This window comes from Kryptolebias marmoratus, linkage group LG11, assembly GCF_001649575.2.
Source record: "Kryptolebias marmoratus isolate JLee-2015 linkage group LG11, ASM164957v2, whole genome shotgun sequence".
Classification (NCBI taxonomy): Eukaryota; Metazoa; Chordata; class Actinopteri; order Cyprinodontiformes; family Rivulidae; genus Kryptolebias; species Kryptolebias marmoratus.
Window position 1 is genome coordinate 25,112,365 of NC_051440.1, and position 21,368 is coordinate 25,133,732.

At 39.1% G+C, this 21,368-nt stretch overlaps 1 protein-coding gene and 1 long non-coding RNA gene across 2 annotated transcripts in view; one reads left to right on the plus strand and one right to left on the minus strand.

The window, feature by feature from the left end:
* The window catches only part of syt9b (synaptotagmin IXb), a 49,568-nt gene that overhangs the window by 10,352 nt on the left and 17,848 nt on the right, over window positions 1-21,368 (plus strand). Inside the window, exons 2-4 of the mRNA XM_017428938.3 lie at window positions 7,724-7,899; window positions 8,659-8,876; window positions 9,059-9,599. Coding sequence (XP_017284427.1) covers window positions 7,724-7,899; window positions 8,659-8,876; window positions 9,059-9,599 — 935 coding nt within the window. The remainder of the gene's footprint in view (window positions 1-7,723; window positions 7,900-8,658; window positions 8,877-9,058; window positions 9,600-21,368) is intronic.
* LOC119617486 lies at window positions 4,308-4,953 on the minus strand. The gene is made up of 2 exons (XR_005233784.1): window positions 4,482-4,953; window positions 4,308-4,399 (listed from the first exon to the last, which is right to left on the minus strand). It is a non-coding gene; the product is annotated as an uncharacterized LOC119617486 (long non-coding RNA).

Genomic DNA, 21,368 nt, shown 5'->3' on the forward strand with positions numbered 1-21,368 from the left:
TGACGTCACGTGTCTTCTTCCTGAGTTATTTGGGGTTATTTTGTATTCCACGCTACACAAACCCACAAAGAAGAGACTAGACTGCAGAAACGGTGGAGAATCACTTTAGAAACAATAAATATTGGGTTAAAGTTGCGGGAAAGTTATGGTGTTTTGGACAAAGATGCAAAAAGTTGCGATTTCACAGGGTTTGCTTGATTTTGCATTAATAGTTGCGATTGCAACATAGCAACATCCTGGAGGGTCTGAATGAAGCTTCAGGTATACAACACAGAGTGCTATACATTATCATTATTTATGGAATTAAAACAAAATAAAACAGTCCAGGTTCTAGTCCCGCCTGGTCTCAGTTTTCTTTTCCTCCGCCCCCCTTTTCTGACATGATATATATAAATAAAAAGTCTATATAAAAAATAAATCCTTCATGTTCATCAGGATGTTGTTTGTTTACACATTTGCTCAACAGAAGGAGATTTAGTGCAAATCAGTAAAAGCAGCCCTGAGTGTTTCAGATCACTTTGGGGCTTTAAAGCTGATTTAGTGTGAATAGAGTGTGTATGAATGGGTGAATGAGAAACTCTGTAAAGAGCTCTGAAAGTGCATTTAGACCTAACCTATTTATTTATGTATTTACTTTTCAAAATGACACTGAATCCAGTCAGCATCCGTGTGCCTCAGATGCTGACTCAGCTCAAAACGTAATTTCCATTTGATTTTATTAATTGCAATTAAGCTTTTCCTTAATGCACTGAACAAAAACAATTTACAGTGTAGCTGTACCGTCTCAAAATACTTTAAAAAAATAAGTTTTTGAAGTTATTGACTGACAAACAAAGAGAACAACTTAGTAAATTTGCATAATTTTATCTGCTGCTTTGTGTTATTGTAAAAGAATATTAAATAATATAATTCAGAGCACTTTTTTAAAGCTAGAAACCCATAAAGCATTTTCCCTTTACCTTTTCTGCTCTGACTTACATCCCAGAGGATTTTTGTTCTTGTTGTGTCTGTATTTGTCACATAAAAAAACAAAAAAAATAAAAACAAAAACAACCCCGGCCGCCGCAGACTCATCATAAAACCTCTCTAACCTTTTTAATTATAATTGTCGACTTCCTTCAGAGAGGAGTGAGCTTACTGATTAACAGAATCCAATTAATTGGCTGCGTCGTTGCAGAATGTCATCCTGGCTGTTTTGATTGCAGCCTGCAAGAGGACACGAAAAGTGACAGAAGGTTCTAACAGATCAAAAATATTAAGGAATCACAGCGTTTTTAAATATATTTCAACTCGAAAATTTAGAGAAAAGCTGATGCAAAATAAAAATATTTATACGTGAATGCTAAACTACTAGTATGAGGAGAAACACACATAAAACACACCTGTTCTTGTCTTGTTTTAGAAGTTTTAGTGCTGATTGTGTTCCAGCTGAAATGAGAATATAAAACTTTAGAGTTTTCCCTAAAATTTTTTTGTCTGTGTCACGGCCGGTGGAGATGGAGGCGAACCCAGAGCGCAGGCTCGTTTTGAAAAAAATAACTAATTTATTAAAATAAAAGATAACCAAAAAAACAAAAATCCAACACAAAACACAAAGGCAAGGCCAGACGGCCAGACGGCCAAACGGCCAGACGACCAGATGACAATGAAGCAGCGGGGTAGTGGAGAAAGTGACCGGGTTTTAAACACTGAGGATAACGAGGTGAAGTGGGCACAGGTGAGTGATAACAACTGCTGACAGGTGGTGATGGGCGTGGCAGATAAACAGGAGCAGACTAAGGATAGGTGGGGAATAATGACATGAAACCAACAAAGACAATAAACCAAAACCATAAAGAAGCTAGAAACAAAATACTAAATACAAAAAGAAACACACTGCCAAAACAAAAACCTGACAGTCTGCTGCCAATAAAGGAGGACTCCTGTGTGTGTGTGAATGTCTGTCTGTTAGCAAAATATATAATTTTATTGAAACGTTCAGAAAGTAATCTCTGGCTGTACATTTAGAACCTGAATCAAAATGATCGCAGCAGCTAACTGACCTTGGAAAAGCTTTACAGGCGTCGAGTTAAGATTTGGTGAGGTAGTAGCTGAGAGTAATCCTTAAAATTTCCACTAAGTGCTCATAGATTGCCAAAGATCTTCCTTAAAAACTGTGGCCTTTAAGGTGGCGGGCGACATGCAGTCCTTTAAGGAATGCTTTTTTGATGAAGAATGTTTTTGTTGAGGAAGTTTCTGTTCAAATTACTTGGTGAATACATGTTTTGAATCCAGTGTCGTGTCCGTTTTGTTCAGCTCTGCAAACATTTTTAACATCTTTTATGAGATTTTTTTTTCCAACCAAAGAACTGCAGCGCTGTAGAACTGTTATTCTTCTTCTAGTGCTGCTAACAAGTTCCACTCTCTGCTGACAAAAAGAAGAATTGCTTTCCAGAATCAGGAATGCAATCTGTCAGACGTCTGTTGATCTGTCTCACTGAGAGGTGTTCAAGGTCATCCATAAACAATATGAGGACTTTTTTCATTTCGCAGCGACAATGCCGCGTTATTTCCACAAATTTTACAGCAAAAGTTTGAAAATTAAAACCTAAAAATGAACCTCAGTCCGAACTTGATGAAACCCCAGCTTAGTGAACGGCACTCAAACATTTTGTTCACTTTTACAGTAACCAGAAGTACTACACTTACAAGAACGACAAGGTGTGAGCGAGAATGTGTCGTTTGTCTCGATGTGTCCCTGTGGTGGACTGTCCAGGGTGTCCCCTGCCTCTCGCCCAGTGATGCTGGAGTTAGACACCGGCTCCCTGTGACCCTGCACGGGAAAGAAACCGAACGGACGGATGAATAAAATGGGATAAAACCGTTCACGGCCTCACGTGATCCACGTTCACGACCACCTGGTTTGCTGAAGAAACCAGTGATAGTTGCTATGGAGACCGTTCAACACCCTAATCTCTGCATCTCATGCAATTTAATTACAGGTAATACAGCATGGCTTGATTTAGCAGGTATTGTCCTTGACTGTAACACATCGTACACGTGTTATACATTGTTTCCCCACTTTACAAGTTTCTTAAATTATTCAGGCCTCTTTACTCTCGGCACACAGCCATACCGAAGGGATTTAAATCTGATTGGTGGTTCAGGTTCCGAGTTCCCTTGAAAAGCTAAAGCATTTGCTTCTGGCTCTCCTCTCGCATGCAGCTCACCTTTCTGCACCAACACTGCTGGAATTTGCAATTCAAAACTGAAAATTTCCTTCTATCCATCTAATTTCTTTTAGCCGCTTTTCCTTTTTCCAGCCGGTGCCGATCTCCAGAGGTGGACAGGTCGCAAGTAAATTAAGATTTCACTGTGTGTTTTAGAAATTTCTGCATTTTTTAATATTTTAATGCTGTTTTTCTGTGAATCATTTATGCAAAACAACATGAAAACAGTAACTACTGTCTGTTTAAAACACGCTCATTCCCTTTGTTTTTGATTTAAAGCTGTTTAAATATCTTTGATTGGATTACTGTTTTTCCCCTGCTGCTGTGAAGACAGTCTTTGAACTTTGCTAGATGTTACAGAAATAATAAAACTGATTGCAGTGATATTATAATTAACAAAATGCAAATAGCAGCTTTCACTGATTTACAGCAAACTCTGAAAAACAAAATAATCTCTTTAACCAGAAGAACTAAATCAACTGTTTGGCAAGTTAATTTCTGTCATTTTATTAGAAACAGCTTTCAGACTGGACAGGTAATTAACTCTGCACTGTTTACAGCTACACTAAATGCAGCACATTATTCTCTATGTCAGAAGGTAGAACCCGGATCTCTGATATTAATGCTTTATTAAAGAACCTGCTGAAATATTCAGGCGTTTTCTCTTTCTGTTGAATCTGATTCAGGATGACGAGCAGCAAAGAAAACAGGCCAGAGTGGTAGATGCAGAGAACGCTGTCATCTTTGAAACCATTCTTCTGAAAAGCTTCTTACCTCAGCAGACAGTTTCAGCCTCGCTTTTTAGATGACTTTCTGAGAGTCTGCTGCCAAAGAAAGACGTCTCAGTGAGCATTATCCGTCTGACTCTATGCTGTGCTATTACCCAGCTGTTAAAAGGAAAAACCTCTCCTCTGTTAATGGATAACATCACTCATGTTTGATGATCTCATTAAGTCCACTTGTGGATATTTTGTAGCTCCTCCATAGAGATGGAGTCTAATAACGACCAATAAAAAAAGGATATGCAGCAATATGATTGTGTCATGTTTGGTTCCAGTTTACGAACCCACATGCACGAACACAATCAGGAGACGCGTATGCAAACAATAATAAAGTTTATTGAACAGAGGGGACAGGGTTGGGGAGAAAAACACGGAGCAGAAGTCAGGAAGGGATAACCAGTTCAGCCACTGTCAACGAGAGGAAGCGGTTAGACTCCTGGGAGGTGGAGGAACATATAAATATATATATGTAGAGGAGAGAAAGGCTTACTAGGAACAGATGGAAGCTCACTTAGGAGCAGCGACAGACCCAGGGCGGCGTGGAGAGGTAGTGAACCGTTGGAGGGCGGACAGGTAAGACAGACTGAGTGGGGAGCGAGCTGGCGGCTGGTCGTGGTCCGGAACAAACGATCCACAGAACTTTTCTCTCGAGAAAACTCCGGAGGAATCCAGGTAGACCTGACGAGAAGGAACAAACACAGGAGGCGATTATCTCGGGAAGATACACAGCGGGCCTTACTCTGGAACGATTTGTTACCAAGGTGAACAAACACTCAGGCAAGGAAGTGTCAGCTCGCCGCTTCTTAAATATCCCCAGCCTCAGTCAGCAAATGCGCCACAGGTGTGTCTCCGGGTTCAACCACACGCTTCTCCAGGGGCTCTGCTCCTAGGCGGCATCTGGTGGAGGAAGTGGGAAGCGGCAGGCTTCCAAAACAAAAGAAAAACAAAACAAACCACCGATCCTGACAGATTGTTTTCACTCAAAAATCATTAAATTATAGTGTTTTTAACAGAAACTCACCAGAAGCCACAAGCTCCTCATTTTCCATGCTGATTTCTCAGACATGTGTTGTCATAAATCATGAAGTTGTTTTGGAGTGTTTGTACGTCGACCTTTCAGGGGTGTCCAATCCTGGTCCCGGAGGGCCACCATCCTGCAGGTTTTCCTTGTTTCTCTGCTCCAACACACCTGATTCAGTGGTTAAATCACCTCTTCATGTTCTGCAGAAGCCTGTTAATCACCCATTGATTCAAACCAGGTGTGTTGGAGCAGAGGAACAAGTAAAACCTGCAGGATGGTGGCGCTCCAGGACCACGATTGGAGACCCCTGCTCTAGATGCATTCAGGTGCGCTGCTGCAGAAAAAAAACATCACATTTCCTCTTTACGTATCTGAAACTCTACCACATGTAGCAGAATCTTCAGCAATGCCAGGTGTCCACAGATTCATCTGTCATGCTCAAAGCTTTCATGGTATAAAGGCAACTTTGAAACGACCCATACGCCTCACATGCACGCCCTAATAATGAAGCTAACGTAGCTGTGACCCAGCAATAGTACTGTACAATCTCATGCTACGCTATGCAAGCAGTAGCAGTATTTGGATTCAGGATGTTTGAGCAACGCAAAGGTGTTGCTGGTTGTGAAATAGCAGCTGTAGCCGAGGCTCATGGGTGCTCATATGCTGGACGAACCTCAAAACAACAAAGCAATACTCCACCAGCAGTGTCAAGACAGCAGCGGGACGATTACAACTTTCTTCAGTCCTTCACAAAAAAAGACTCTAAACCTCTGAAACTTACCCAGTAATATTTTTAATACTGAGGTTTACTGAACAGGGACAAATGCATTAAACATTATTTCATATGAAACACAAAGCAGATGCTATATATGTGTAGTTCTAACTGAGGCTAAAAGATAACCGCTGTTTGAGCCTCTCCTTTTGTACTCACCTGTGAAAGAGACACCAACGGAAACAACAATGTGGTTATGATAAGGCAACATGGCACAGGTGATTCTTAGGCTGTAGCACGCTGTAACTTTAACCTAATACATGCACAATATATTACCATTTATGTCACAGGACATGACAAGGGTTTTATTTCACTCATTTGTTTGCATTCGTAATCTACATGTTGTTAAAGTCACCATTAGATGCTTTAAAGATTTATAATCTCTCTTTGATGCCAACCTTGTGGAACGTGGTCCACTATGTGGACACTATAGAGGCCCAGGATGTCCTCAGTGCTGGATGCACATGTGCAGATCTGCAGGCACCACAAACTGATCAGGAGCCTGAGCGCGGTGTGCTGGTTGGTGCTGGTGGAGGCAAGCAGCTCTTCTCTCTGAGTTGGGCTCTGCTGGATTCTTGTAAAGGAATTCTCCTCTTCGCCGTCGTCCTCCGTCCCACACAGTTTTAGAACAAAGGTTTGAATAAAACTGAGGTCTCAAATTTATTTATCTGTTGGTGTTGTGAAGATTACGTTTTACAAATTGGCATTATATGAATAAAATCTGCATTTGGGCATTCATCCTGTCCCTCAACCTCCCACTCAGGGCTAGCGGCCTCTTGTTTTTGAGTTTGATTCTGCTGGAGTTCTCTCTGTGTTTGCATGTTGTTCAGCATGCAGGCTCATCAGAATCTGAATCATTTAAGGACATTTGCACATACATGGAGTTAGCTTTGGGGTCACGGCGCTGCACAAATATTTGATAGAGCATTGAATCAAAGTGAAGATTTGATGCAGTCTGTTGCATAAAAATAAAAGAACTAAACTGAGTTCAAACTCGCTTTTAGATCTGAGATAAATTGAAATTAGACTACTTTTATTTTAAATAAAATAAATGGAACTGTATTATAATTGGGTTGAACTGAGGTGCTTTTACTTTGAATAAAATAGATCATAACTGGATTGGAGTCGCCTAAAATAACTTTTGTAGTGAATTGGAATCACACAAAATAGAACTGAACTGCATTTATTTAAGCTTACAGTTGAACCTATCTGCTTTATCTGTTTAGTGTCCTAAGGAAACTTTTCTTGCAACTTGGCTCTGTGTAAACCAAGTGACAACAACTACATCAAAGCACCGCAGGAGCCTCACGCATTACATAACACAAGCTTATTAGAAGTTTCTGCATGTATTTGTGCTTTTTTGCTCACAGTTATTCCACCAAAATGTAAACAGAATGTCTTCTCAAAAAGGAAGCAATGCTGACGTTCTGCACATCGTTACAGGTTTGATCTGATCAGACCCAGTTGCTCCGAACACAAATGGTTGATCAAATAACGGATGGCACGGAGTTAAATTGCCGACATAAAGATGAAAATGTAACAACAAAAGTTTAATGATGCTTAAAAGTGTCTATTTTATCTTCACTGAGTTTCTTTCACATGCTTCATAAAGCTTGTAATGACAAAGAAAATTGCACTATTTCACAGATATGGGAAGAAAAACGAGCAAAACTAATTCTAACAAATTTATAACCAGGCAAATTGGTCTTAAACAGTAATAATTATGTTCTGCTGTTGATGGTTGGGTTTTTTTCTGTTTTGACTTGGTGATACACTTGCCTTCAGGGAGAAAATGCTTCACTTTTTTATTCTCGTTTAGAACTGAGAATAAACACAGTCTGTCCTCCCTTGGAGCTCCGCTGTAGGCTTGTCTGTGCCAACAGTTTTCGCTGGCAGAGCTGCGTCGCCTCTTCACCGAGCACCTGTCCTTTCTCCGTAGATGTGTCCATTAGTCTGTTGTCCCTGCTGGTCACCACCTGTGGTCTGGCGCTCTTCAGCGTCTCCCTCTTCGTCTCGTGGAAGTTGTGCTGGGTGCCACTGAGTGGCCGCTTCCTCCCAGATGTCCTCAAGGGGGCGCACTTCCTGGGAGGAGACCAACAACCCGTCCTCACAGAGGTAAGAAAGAAGTGAGACTTAACATAGTGGTGTTTGAGCAACTTTAAGGTAATATTATAAATTTCTTCACAGCAACAGCTGGACATTTTGGCTCATGAGTAAACAAATTAAGGAAAGTTGTCAAATATTGCTACCAATCTTCAAAGCTAAGGTCAAATTTGACCAGTCACAAACATCGTCTTTGATGATTTTAGCTCATTTCTATAAAAAAAAATAGTTTCAGTCGAGATTTTTTGTGGAATTTCTTCTGTGAACCTTTCATTTTGGTATTTTTAGCAACAATACAGCCCACACCATGATACCACCACAGTATTTCACAAATCTGATCACACTCTTCCACTACGATGCTCAGTTTTCATTATCCGTAACATCCCACTTTTTATTTGCACTATGGATTTATATTTTTTGGTCTTGTCCATCTTAAAGTATTTTCCAGAAGAGCAATTACATTGTGCTTGTGTTTAAAAAAAAAAGTTTCTGATTCTGATTTCAAAATATGTATAAATGCAACATATTTCCCTAAAGACTAACCAGAAGAAAGAGAAACCGTTTATCAAGGAATGAGACTAAAATTTAACATAAAGTGTTTTAATTATTGTAGGAAATGCACCAGGAATATGTTCACGAATCTTGGAAGATAAGTTAAAGACAAATATTTTAAATAAGTGAGATGAGAATCATGATTTTAAAGATTGATAAGGATATAGTCATGTTTATTAGGTCCTCTTTAATTAACCTTGTTTGTTTGTTTGTTTTTAGGTGGACGGGGAGGAAAGGGAGTACAGCGAGGATGGCTGTGTTAAGGAGCCTCCGGGCCCCCCGTCGGCTGTGGCTGTTCCAGAATCAGCCCTAAAGATAAGCCACACTTCGCCTGACATCCCACTGGAGACCCAGACCAAGGTGGAGAAAAACCAGGTTCACACTCTGGCCAGGGACAGGGTTCAAAGACAGATTACTGAGCCCACATCGTCTGTGCGGTTAGTACCTGAAAATTTAAACCAGTTTTTGTTGCTGAGTTGAGTACAGGTGATGAATGCATCATCAGGTAGCTGACATCGATCTTTAGGGAACACTAATGCAGAGAAATTAAGTTTAGAGAATGTTCTTTGTAAATTTATTTAGTTCCGACACAAAACAAGTTCAAACTGCTTTCCGACAGGCACAACTCCATACGTCGTCAGATGAACTTGTCCAATCCTGACTTCAACCCCGCTCAGTTCCAGCGCCAGGACTCCCTGTCCGGTTTGGGCCGGATCAAACCAGAACTGTACAAGCAGCGGTCAGTGGATGCAGAAGATGGCCGTCGGACCAACAGCTGTGGGCGCCTTTACTTCATCCTGAAATTTGACTTTGATCTGGAGCAGCTGATTGTAAAGATCCACAAGGCCCAGGACCTGCCAGCCAAGGACTTCTCAGGGACCTCCGATCCTTACGTCAAGATCTACCTGCTGCCTGACCGCAAAAACAAGCACCAAACCAAGGTGCACCGCAAAACTCTCAACCCAGTGTTTGATGAGGTGTTTCTCTTCCCTGTGGCATACTCCGAGCTGTCGAACCGTAAACTGCACTTCAGCGTCTATGACTTTGACAGGTTCTCTCGCCATGATTTGATAGGCCAAGTGGTGGTGGACAACTTCCTGGATCTGGCCGACTTTCCGCGGGAGACAAAGCTGTGCCGGGACATACAATATGTAACCTCGGTGAGAACTTTCAATCTTTTTTCTCTAAATTCTGCCTGCCTTTCTTTTCTTATGCGCAATTACCTCTTAATAGCTCCTAGCAGTGAACAAATGGACAGAATGACAGCAGATTTTCAAGCAATTAGATTTGCAGATCTGCTAAACCTGCAGTATTGTTCGAGCCTGAATGCCAACTTTTCTTTTTTGTCCGGACAAAATCTGCCCAAACGATTAAAACAAGCATAAGCTGTACTTGTCTTTTACAAAAGCAGAGGGGTAAAATATATCAACTGCCTTGTATCTCATTTTCAGCCCAAGTGGAACTGATCTGCAGTTTGGAGAGGCGAAGACACAGAAATATACTTAGATGCAGTTAATGTTTAATGAAAGCAGTGGAAAACACTTGGGGGTAGTGACCCAGATCTACAGTGACATAAGACTGGGGTTGGTTAGACGGAGATACAGCGAACCCGTCTATATTATATTATTCACTTAGATAAATCTATAGAAGAGGAAGCTGGATTCTCCTGCCAGGAAATCCCTCACGGTTCGCTTTCCTCGTCTAAAGGAAATTGCAGCTTGGCATGGCTCGAATTGAGACAAAAAAACCCAACTTTTATTGTTTGTCAGCTGTGTCAAATCACAGTGCCGTGCGATTATGAACATGCTCACACATAATCAGATTATATTATAATCAAGCCACGATTAGCTCTGCTTTTTCTGTATGTTTGAGTCTTTCACAAACTGTTTAGATTCATTAGCATACATTCATGCAAGCATTTTTTCATAATTAGGTCCAATTCGTACAATCCCAATTCTGAAAAGATGTAAAATGTAAATAAAAGCAGAATGCAATGGTTTGCTGATCTTATGAACCCCATATTTTATTCACATCGAAACACAAGAAACATATCAAGTGTTAAAGCTTAGAAATTGAACCGTTTTAGGGAAACATACGGTAATTTACATTTCACACAACATTCCAACTTTTTTCTTGGAATTGGTGTTGCAGTTTGGAAGATTTACTCTGAGCTTTTACTCAGATTTGAGTAATTATTTTTTTGCTGCAAGTACATACTGTATACTGTATATACTGTATGCCTTTCTGTTTATTTATCAGCCTTAGATTAGTTCCTGTTTGTCTGTTTCTTTGAAAAAGAAAACATATGAGTGAGCATAAAAGTGTTTTTTTCTCTAAAGAACAGATGCTCCAGTCAGGTAAACTCATGAGCCAAGGGCGAAGTTGGAGCTTTGATTGCAATATTGTGCCTGTAAACAATATACACAAAGAAATGAGGCCAACATGCCAGACTGCTAATTTAATCAATGTTCTTTTGCATTTTCTTTGTACTGAACTGCTTTAGCACAAGAAGCACAAAAATTGCCTTTATGAGAAGAATTCTGAACTCACTGCAGGCTACGTTGAGCAATTTTTTTTTTCCTGAAAACAGCAACTTATTCACATTTTTTCAGTCAGTGACTATGTCATCCTGATTTTTTCAGTTTTAAACTTAAAAAAAACCACTTTTATTTCCTTGATGGATTTTTAAGTTTGGTTCAGAAAAACTCTTGTCGCTGCAGACACGAATTCCCTTAATCTAGCTCTAAAATTTGACCAAATGTCTCAGAAGGTAAAGGCATTCTCATTATTTCCAGATGTGCTTTCTACCACACTAAGCCATCATAAAACCCCATTAAGCATTACACTAGCAAAGATTTACCTGGTTGTGTTTTTTAAAATCATCATTCTGCTGAAACCAAATCATGATCAGCTAACTACAAGGTAGATAGCAAAGGAAAGAGGTTTAAAAAAGTTTCAAAATACAAAATCTGCAGCCAGTATTCAGATTTCTGATTCAATTAACAGGCTTTATTTTTAAGTTGTATTTTATGGTTGAAGCTGCTTAAAGCTGCAATACATTAAATGCTTCATTTTCTGCAGAATAGTTAACTGGAGTTTAGTTTATTGCAAACTTTTCAGCCCCTGGCTCCAGTTATCATTGGTTAAAGTACACAATTATTTGTAATAAGGCACTTAAACAACACAACAAGCATTTTACCATTTTTATCTATTTATGATAATAGTTTGTTTTATCTGGGAGCAAATATGTCTAAAATTTATCATAAGAAATTATTGTAATTAGAAGAAATTATCATTTTAAATTGAACTTGATTACTAAAAATCATCTAAAGACCCCACCTGATGATGTTTCTTGACCCACAGTGGGATGTTACATCTTTTTCCAGAAATGACAAACAACATCATGGTACAGATTATGTTTTTAATCTACAGTACATTTCAGTTCTATAGTTGCAGATGGCGGAAACGACACATTATTTACCATAAACATACAATTTAAAGAAGGTAATTTTACTGAAATCAACCAGAAAAAAAACACAAATGAATTGTTGGCATCATGACAGTTAGGTTCCAAAACAAACAGCCTTACATTTTTTGACTGAATTAACGGACTCACAATTTAAATACAGCACGGGCTGCAGTTTTACACAATATGTTGCTAGGCAACACAGCAATTGTAGCTGAGAGCTGGTGCTTTTTTTTTGAAGGTGAGCAAACTCCTGCACCTTTCTGATCCTTCCTCTCACTTGAAAGACAAAAAAAAAAAAAAAAACCCACCGCATCCAAAGTCGTAGATGGTGAACGTCGGTTGTTGGAGTAACCATGGCAACAGCACAACAGCAAACAACAAAAAAAACAAACAAACAAACCCACCCAGGGAAAATTACATAGGCTATTTATTGCTGCTTTTACAACAGCGTGCAGTCTGGGAAGAAAGGTTTGACTGAGTCTGTAGTTTTAATTTTAACAGAAACACAACAGATTAGTTCAGAAACGGAAAGTTCTGAACTAATTAACGGCCCCTCAGGGTGTGGATCTGAGCGGGACTGTGACATGGACAGGGGACACAATCTATCTCCAGTGATTTTGATGCATCAGTAGCTGAGACTGATCGACGACATATAATCGAGAAAGATCTGTTTTTAAAACTTTGCCACTCTGTGTAACTCACAGATGTTAGAGCTGCTGCAGGGTCCGGTTTGTCTGTGTGGCGTTTGCATGTTCTCCCTTCTGCACATGCGGGTTTTCTCCCACAGACCAAAGGCTTGCATGTTAGGTTAATTGGTAACTCTAAATTGCCTCTAGGTGTTTGTCTTTATGTGGCCCTGTGATCAGGACCGTAGCCAGACTTAAAAAATACTGAGGTCAACCACTCATTCTCCCCCTGCACATCAGTTACAATGAAGACCAAAATTGAATTAAAATAGAAGCATTTATTTAAAACAAGTGACTTGAATGTGTATATGACATGTATTTGTGTGTGTTTGTAAATCCATGGGGATCAGCCTCATCTGAAGCAACAGAGGACTCAGGGCACAACCATGATGACTCACTGAAATGACATGAATTAGTTTCTATGAATGTTGATTCAAAACACAAGATTTTAGCAGAGATTTCACCTTTTTATCAAATACCAGTGAGGTGTTGTAGTTTTTTAACTAGAGGAGATTAAAGATGCTGAAGGGAGGGAAAAATTAGCTGGAATCGCCCTTTAGCCATTTTCTGAATCNGAAACCAACTTCAGCTTCGTGGAATTGAAGGAGAATATTTTCAGCGAGTTCCCTCGGTTGTGTTTCACCGTAAGTGGCGCTTCTTCTTCTTCTGGTCTTTATTTTAGCAGTAAGGTAGCAAAGCTGCGCTCTTCTTCGTAGACATGTGCTGCAGCTGCACACAGTTGCAGCGCCTCCTACAGGGAACTGGTGGAGCTACGCAGAGAACCACGCCGTTCAAAAGCCTCGTTTGGATTCATGTTTTTATAATATACACAGCAGAGAAACACTGAGGTCCGGACCTCGGGGTCCTCAATGGGAGCTACGGCCCTGCCTGTGATGGACATGCGACCTGTCCAGGGTGTCCCCCGCCTCTCACACAGTGACTGCTGTGACCCGGAAAGCAGAAATGATAATGGAAGCCTGGACGCTTCTCAGTATGAGATGATTTTAGTTGTGGGTATATTCATTCAAAGCATACTAGGCCTTTCATTGCAGATGTAACAGCGTCTGATGGGCCCACAGAGATGCTACAGAAACTGAAAGTTTACAATAATCGTTAAATAATCTGCATCATTTTGTTTTTATTGTTGCAGTTTTTTTCTTCTCTTTGTAATACCAGAACAGAGGCCTCCAAATAAAATATAATTCCACTTATTTTTAGAGTATCTCAGTTTACCATTTAGTCAAATTGTATTTCTCCCCGGTTTTTGTCTGTATTTTTATGCCTGATGTTCATTTGTGGAAAAATATATAGGAGCTGAAAGCAGGCTTCTGCACAAATCAGCCTGTTCAGCCTAACAAAGGACAGTGAGTGCTCTACACAAAACAAATCCTCATGGATTTTCTCCATATTTTCTTTCTAAATCCATAAAGCATTTCATGTGTCTGGCTCCTAAAGGTTGGAGTTTGGCCACTTGTCTGCTAGAAATCTTTTGGATTTGAAAACGTACACAAAGAGCACAGCTGCTCCTCGTCAAGTAATTAAGTTCAAAGCAAGACGACAATCATTAGCTGGGTCAGCACTAAACAAGCTCCAACCTGTTTGTGCCTAGCTAGCGAATGCATAGACCCAGTGGGAAAACACCCCCACCTCTAAACACACAGACGCATCTTGTTTGTTCACAAATATTGTTTTCATCCCCTCCAGACTCAAGCAGCATCCCCAGCTAAATGAGGCCAATATAAATGGGTTAGATCCTCTTCTGAGGCATCTGATACGAGAAGTATATCTGTTCTGTGTCATGTGTCCAAATCAGAGGAGTCAAATCTCCAAATATAATCCCTTATTAATCATGCATGTCCATCACAGATAACAACCGACAATGCTGTTCTTTTCTGGTCCTTTACAACTTTGATTAACTCCTTGTTAAGCTTTTTTTTTTTTTTTTTTTTGCAGTGATATTAGTTTGATTTGCGTTAAATAATTTTGTCTGCTCTTTGAGATGTTTACATGTTGTCCCTGTGTACTCTGGTTTCCTCCCACAATCCAAAGAAAGTAAATATTAGGTTAGGTTAGGATTCTAAATGGACGTTAGGACTGAGTGCTTGTGTGAATGTTTGTCTTGTGTGTCTCTGTGTATCCCTGTGATGGACTGGCAACCTGTCCAGGATGTACGCCGCCTCTCAGGAACCAGCTCCCTGCAACACTAAACAAGATTAAGTGGGTACAGGAGTTGAATAAATGGACGGATGGATGGATCCCTTTTTATCTGGGTCTGTAACCTTGGTAACTTGTGTTGGAAACCTAGCTTTACTAAACACTTAGACATCAGAAAGGCCTCCTCAATTAGAGCTTTGAAAACAAACAGTCAAGCTGCACATGAACCCTTACACAAGGCTTCCCCATGCTGCCGTCACTCATGAAACTTAAATTCAGAGATCAGATTGTGAAAATAACTGATTTTTTCCCACTTCTTTGTTTTTTATTTTCTCTCATTTTGTTTTTGTCTTGACTTTTGGTGTCACTCATTGTTTGGTTAAACTTAAACCTCAAGACTTATTGGTTAGATTCCAAAAGTACAGTTTTTAGTTAGACTTAGGAACCAAAACAACTTGTACGAAAAGAATAACTTGGCTTAAAATGCACTAATACACTGCTTCATTAACTTAGGTCTTGTCCGCACGGGAACGTTTTCGTCTTAAACAATCTTTTTTTTGCTGTTGATTGTAAAAATACTCTCCTAAATATTGCACCATTTGTAGAAATGTTTTCATCCACATAGAAAATGACTCAAAACACTGCAGTAACTATATATATATGTGGTGCTGTAACAAAAAATATTTCAAATGCAGGAAACAAAACATCAATTAGACTGAATAAATACAAACCGCAGATTGTTTCGATTACAATAGACTGTCTATAATTCGAACTGTAAACAGAACAAAACAAAACTAAATGAGGATGGTAAATAAAGAGAAAGGAATAAATTGTTGTGGACTGTTTTCTACTTCTTATCACATTAAACTACAACACCACAAACATGCAGGACAGTATTGGCAGTAATGAAATCTGTGGACAATTTCTCTGTCTATTAAAACTATTCCCATTTACCACATTTTTTAATGTCTACATGGTGCAGCATATTGTGTTTAAGGGAATTTCGCTTTGCTCTATTTAAGGCAAAGTTATTGTTCATCAGCCTTGTCTGCTTGTTGAAGTAATTCCATATACAATGGCTTTTGCTGAAGTTGAAAAACGAGCCTTCGCAGAACAAACGTAATCTGATTATGCGTGAACATGTTCATATTCACTCGCCATGTAATCTGTAATCTGTCACTGTAGTTGTTGCGTTTGTCACACTTGGGGTCTTTCGGTTAGGCAGGAGGTGGGATTATGACGTCCGCACGAAAATTAAAGAGTGGAGTTTAAAGATTTTAATATTCTGGAACTCAGTTTTAAAAATGACCATTTAGGGACTCCTGTTTCACTGTTTCTGTGTGGACACAAGGCTGAAACAATAAAAAAATATCGTTACTGTGCGGACAGGGCCTTAATTTGACTTAGTTGATACTGAGGTGAAAATGCAGGTTTATTGCTCCTCTTTGAAGCTTGATTGCTTGTGTTGTTGTGGAGCAATCACCATTAGACATGAAAAGGTTTTTAGATGGATTTTAATGTTGGATAGTCTAAAACAGGGGTGTCTTATCCTGGTCCTAGAGGGCTACTATCCTGCATGATTTAGATGCTCTTCAGCATTAAGTTCTACAGAAGCCTGAAGGTTCACACCAGGATTCAGATCAGGTGTGTCAGAGCAGAGAAATATCTAAAACAGGGGTCTCCAATCCTGGTCCTGGAGAGCCACTATCCTGCAGGTTTTATTTGTTTCTCTGCTCCAACACACCTGATTCAGAGGTTAAATCACCTCTTCATGTTCTGCAGAAGCCTGTTAATCACCCATTGATTCAGATCAGGTGTGTTGGAGCAGAGAAACAAGTAAAACCTGCAGGATGGAGGCCCCGAGGACCAGGATTGGAGACCCCTGATCTAAAACATGCAGGGACACCACTAGTATAAGATATTTAAATGTTTTCCTTTAAACCACTGAAGGAGTTGCCTTAGTTTATGTGTTTTGTTTTTTTTTCATGTACAAAAAAAGTGAAAGTACCTCCCAGTCTGTATTCCTTGTAATGTATTTTTTATTTTTTCCATTACAGGATACGTTACAGAACAGCACAGTCCAAATCGACAAAGTTTTACTTAGTAGCTTCCTTTTCCCCGGGCAGACAGTTTCCTCTTAACATGGGCGGGTCGGCTGTTTATCAGTGTGTGGAGCTGCAGGAACAGATGTCGTCTGTGAATGTGTGTGTGCGTGTGTGTGCGTAAGTTTATCACATTACATCGATTTAGCTGAGACTTTTTATCCAAAGTAACTTACAAATGAAGAGGAGCATAAAGGACTCAGGAGTGGTTATTGTACTGAGTGACTCTGCAAACAGAAAAGGGTTGAAAATCTTTTTTCAGAGGAGCCTCAACAACAGAGCTCCACAGAGTCTGGTCTGTGGAGAAAAGAAAGCCCTATACATAAATCCATATTTGCAAATAATACACATGCATTCATTATTCATGCACACAATATGTGATCCATGTGCACAAAGGAGGTATTTTCAAATAATTTTATAAATGTATAAAGCTGCAGAGATGCTGAAGATGACAGCAAGAATGTAATAATTTTTTTTCTGTAATGTTTCCACTTCAACATATAGTATCATTTTGACTCACTTGGGACCTCAGCTCAGGAAATGCCAAAAAAAAGTACCGCTATCAGTTACAGTCTCCTACCTACGATGAAAAATTGAAAAAATATGAGCCATATTAGAGAAACTGCCACAAAGCTGAGAGAGAGACTTTCCCGAATCATTTGCCTGTTTTAGCACCAAATTTCTGACTGTAAATTTATATAAATTTCCCAGCATCAACTGATGAAAAACACCCCCACAGCATGATGTTTCCACCACCATGCTTCACTGTGAGCATTCGAGTCAAAGTTGATTTCTTTCCATTCAAAAACAACCATAGTTGACCAAAATTGCTTTTCAGGGTTTAAAGTCAAGAACTCAGCAACAAGTTAAACTTCAATAAAACACGAAAACATAATAAAACCAAAAGTAAAAGCAAATAAATACGTCAGTTAAACTTTCCAACACGGATTTAACATGATCAACCATCTGAGGCTGTTCCAGATTTTTGGGGGCTACAAAAGAAAAGGCTCTGTTAAATGTTTGATAGCATCCATTTAAGACATTGGTTTTCAGATATGTCAAATTATATCATATTTAAAAGGACATCATTATTAACATTCGTTTTTTAACTGATAAGGTTTGTTTTCACCTTTATGGCAAGGCTGCGTTAAACACAAATGTTTTGAGTTCTGATTTAAAGGAACCGACAATTTCTGCAACAGTCAAAGATTAATCAAACTTTATGTTCTTGGCTTCAAAGACGGCTAATTGTTAACCAAGAATGCTCAGTTTTTGAAGCAAAATATCCAGCAGTAGAGACTTGAAATCAACAGGCATCATCTTTGACCCACGAGGTGTCCAGCTGTGCCGTTTCACATTCCTACATTACACTGCTGCAGAGTTAGAGCACATCTCAGACCTTGACCTTTGACCCTGTCACCTTGAATTCAACAGTGATCATCTGTGGAGTTTATTCCTGTTATACAGCTGCAGAGTTAGAGCTGATCTGTGACCGTGAACTTTGACCGGACCAGCATCAAACTTGTTCCTTTTTCCATGTTTGACGTTTCATGAAAATGCATCACTTTTTCAGTAACTTTTTGTTAACAGACAGACAGACGCCACTGAAAACAGGAGGTAATAATCTTATGGGCCAGATAAGATAAGATAACATTTTGTTGAGTATTAAGGAGTTTTGCAAACAGACACTCTGATTTGATGCTTTATTGTTCCTTCAGGGTTACCTTTGACTTCTTAGGTGCCTCTAAAATGCCCCTTTTGCCTAATTTGGTGGTCTGTCCTCGCTGGCTGATTTGTTTAGGTTCCAGTATTTCCTACTTTTTCCTAAAACTGACTCCTCTCTGTCCATCGATCAGTTCGCCCAGAGAGACCTCAGAAATATAAAATAATGAGGGAAAGAGAGCACGTTTCCCGTCTTTGCCGTGTGATCGAACTCAAAGTTTGATTAGATGTTTGGTTTAATGTTTGTGAAGGAGGCAAAAAGAAATGTAGAAAATATAAATTTCCTGCTGTCACTCCCTCACCGTCCCCAGAAAAACTAGGTTACGTCCCTTGGGATATCAGGCAGGGACCCTGGCTTGTCCACTCTCCAATATGTGTGCATGCATATTAATTATGGCTCCTGGGAATGAGCCTCTACCCATTTCAGGCCATGTGCACTGGACTGTATGTATACATATTTTGGAGTTACATTTGTTCTTTTTTGTATGGATGAACTGTACCTCATGGGGTCAGCTGAAGGAGCTCAGACAGGATAATAACATGCTTAAACTTGTCATGCAAATTAGTGTTTAAGGTGAAAATTGTCTTATGCCTTTTGTGACTTTTAATAAACTGCAACCTCAAGCTTGTGATGGTGGCTCTTTGCCATTGAGGTTAGAACACCTCTTTGTTCATCCACATACTGTTAATTAGTGAAACATTAATTAAAATCCCTTTCTTGAAACCTTGTGTGTCTGCCAGCTCAGAACAAAATCCTCTTACTTTCCTCAGCTCTATATTCTAATATCCAGCGATAGCAGATATTTCTGGTTCTTTGTTTTAGCCATTGATTTTCATGATAAACGTGTTATTAATAGCTGCAAAAATTACATCATCTTCCACCAGAAATTACATTTTTTGAACTGAAGCACAATGAATGCATTTCACTTGAAACAATACAATACTTTCTAAAGAGAAAAGAAACTGATCTGAGTTCTGTTCATTGAGGTAAACTTTGTTACTACAACTTTCCTTTGCTGATCAAACTTCTAACCAAACAAAAAGTCAGAAGTTAGTTTGCGTTTTTTCATTTTTTTAGTGTCTCCTTGTTGCATAAAATCAAAGCATAATGGTTATAAAAATGCTTCAGGGTCCAAAGCACAAAAAATGGACAGTGCTAACTATTCTTAGCACGTAGCTTTAGATATTTTAGTGGTTTGCTCCAACAAACTGTATCATGGTATTTCTTTTTTACTTCAGCAGCGAAGAAGAAAACCTCTCCGTTTATTTTGTATATTAAACAGGTTTGTTTTTCACGGCCTCCTTTACTGCAGCCTGTTTTTGTTTAGAAGATGAAGATCTAGAAAAGCAATAATTGTTAAACCAGCATAAAACCCTCAAAGCTCACTAATCAGTCTTGAATCGATGCTCAGTATCAAGTACTTTAATTGATTTTTGTCTTAAATGACAGTTTCATGACATGCAAATCTGTCTGTCTCTTTTAGCTGATAATTTTGTTTTAGACAAAGACAACAAAGACGTTAAAGATACTGTAATCCTGCAGAGAAGTCAATACTATTGACTGCAGGGTGGTTGGCCTGTAATCTGGACCCTGATGAATGGGGTCAACACAGACGTTCACAAATGTGTGCCTGTCATTAATTCTGCAAAGGAGTATCCTATTTCACAGCGGCAATAAAGGGCACGACGTTAACAAGCAGTTGTCCTCTCATTTACCTTTTGATGAAGTGAAAACGGTTAAAAGGCTCATTGGGAAATTGATTGTATTGGCACAAATATACTTCAGCGCACACACCAACTCGGCTGGTGTTTTTCTTTCTTTTAGCTGCATAGTTTATCCTCATTTCATTTAACAAAACTCTACATAAAAATAGTGAAAGACAAACAAGTATGCCAGCTTATTATGAAACTGTAGACATTTTTGAACAGCAAAAATCAAGTAATTTTTTGTAATATGAGTCTTAATTCTGGAATAAGCTCTACACAAAGTTTGCAGTTCTGAACTAATCAAATAAAATAGTTCTTTGTAATGTTTGCTAAGGTTTGATTAGTAGAACTGGGTTTACTCTAAAAGTTACAGCAGACAAACAGGGTTGAGTCCAACAATTAATGCCAAAGTTTTAAACAATGTGTTGTGGAAAGTGCTCAGCTACTACCACACCAAATGTTAGCTAAATATCTGTAAAGCTGACTGAGTTATAGCCATTTTTGTGTTTACCAACCTGCATCAAGCTGACTCCAAAAGTTAATCTTTTTTAAATGTACATCTAATGATTATTTCCTGAAAGTTTCATTAAAATCCATCCAGTGGTTCATGAGATATTTTGCTAAGGGTATACACTCTCTCACACACACACAGGGACAAAAACATTATATAAAAAAGGCAGTTCAAACAAAATTACAGTCTTCCTGTTCTTTGCTGTCAGTTATGAACGATTCTTTAGCTTAGCCTGATTCTGCCAGGGTGTATTAATCCAGCTACAGTTCAGTCAAGGCAATAATTTATTTACTTCCACCATGTTCATTCAGGCAGATATGTGTTTTACTGTACTGTTGGTGAGGATCCTCAGTCTTTACACTCTAAATAAACTCGAATGTTGGCCCCTTTGTTACCGAGGTGCTCCAAAATTACCCCCCATTTACTTTTAATTAAACCACACACTCAAGCTTTATAAATAACACAAATATGAGTTTGTTGTTTTACCGTTTAAGAGTTTCTCAATTATAAAATCGTACATTTACGGCTACCCGCAGCAGCAGAAAATAAATAAATTAACTGTGTAAACTTGATGCAAT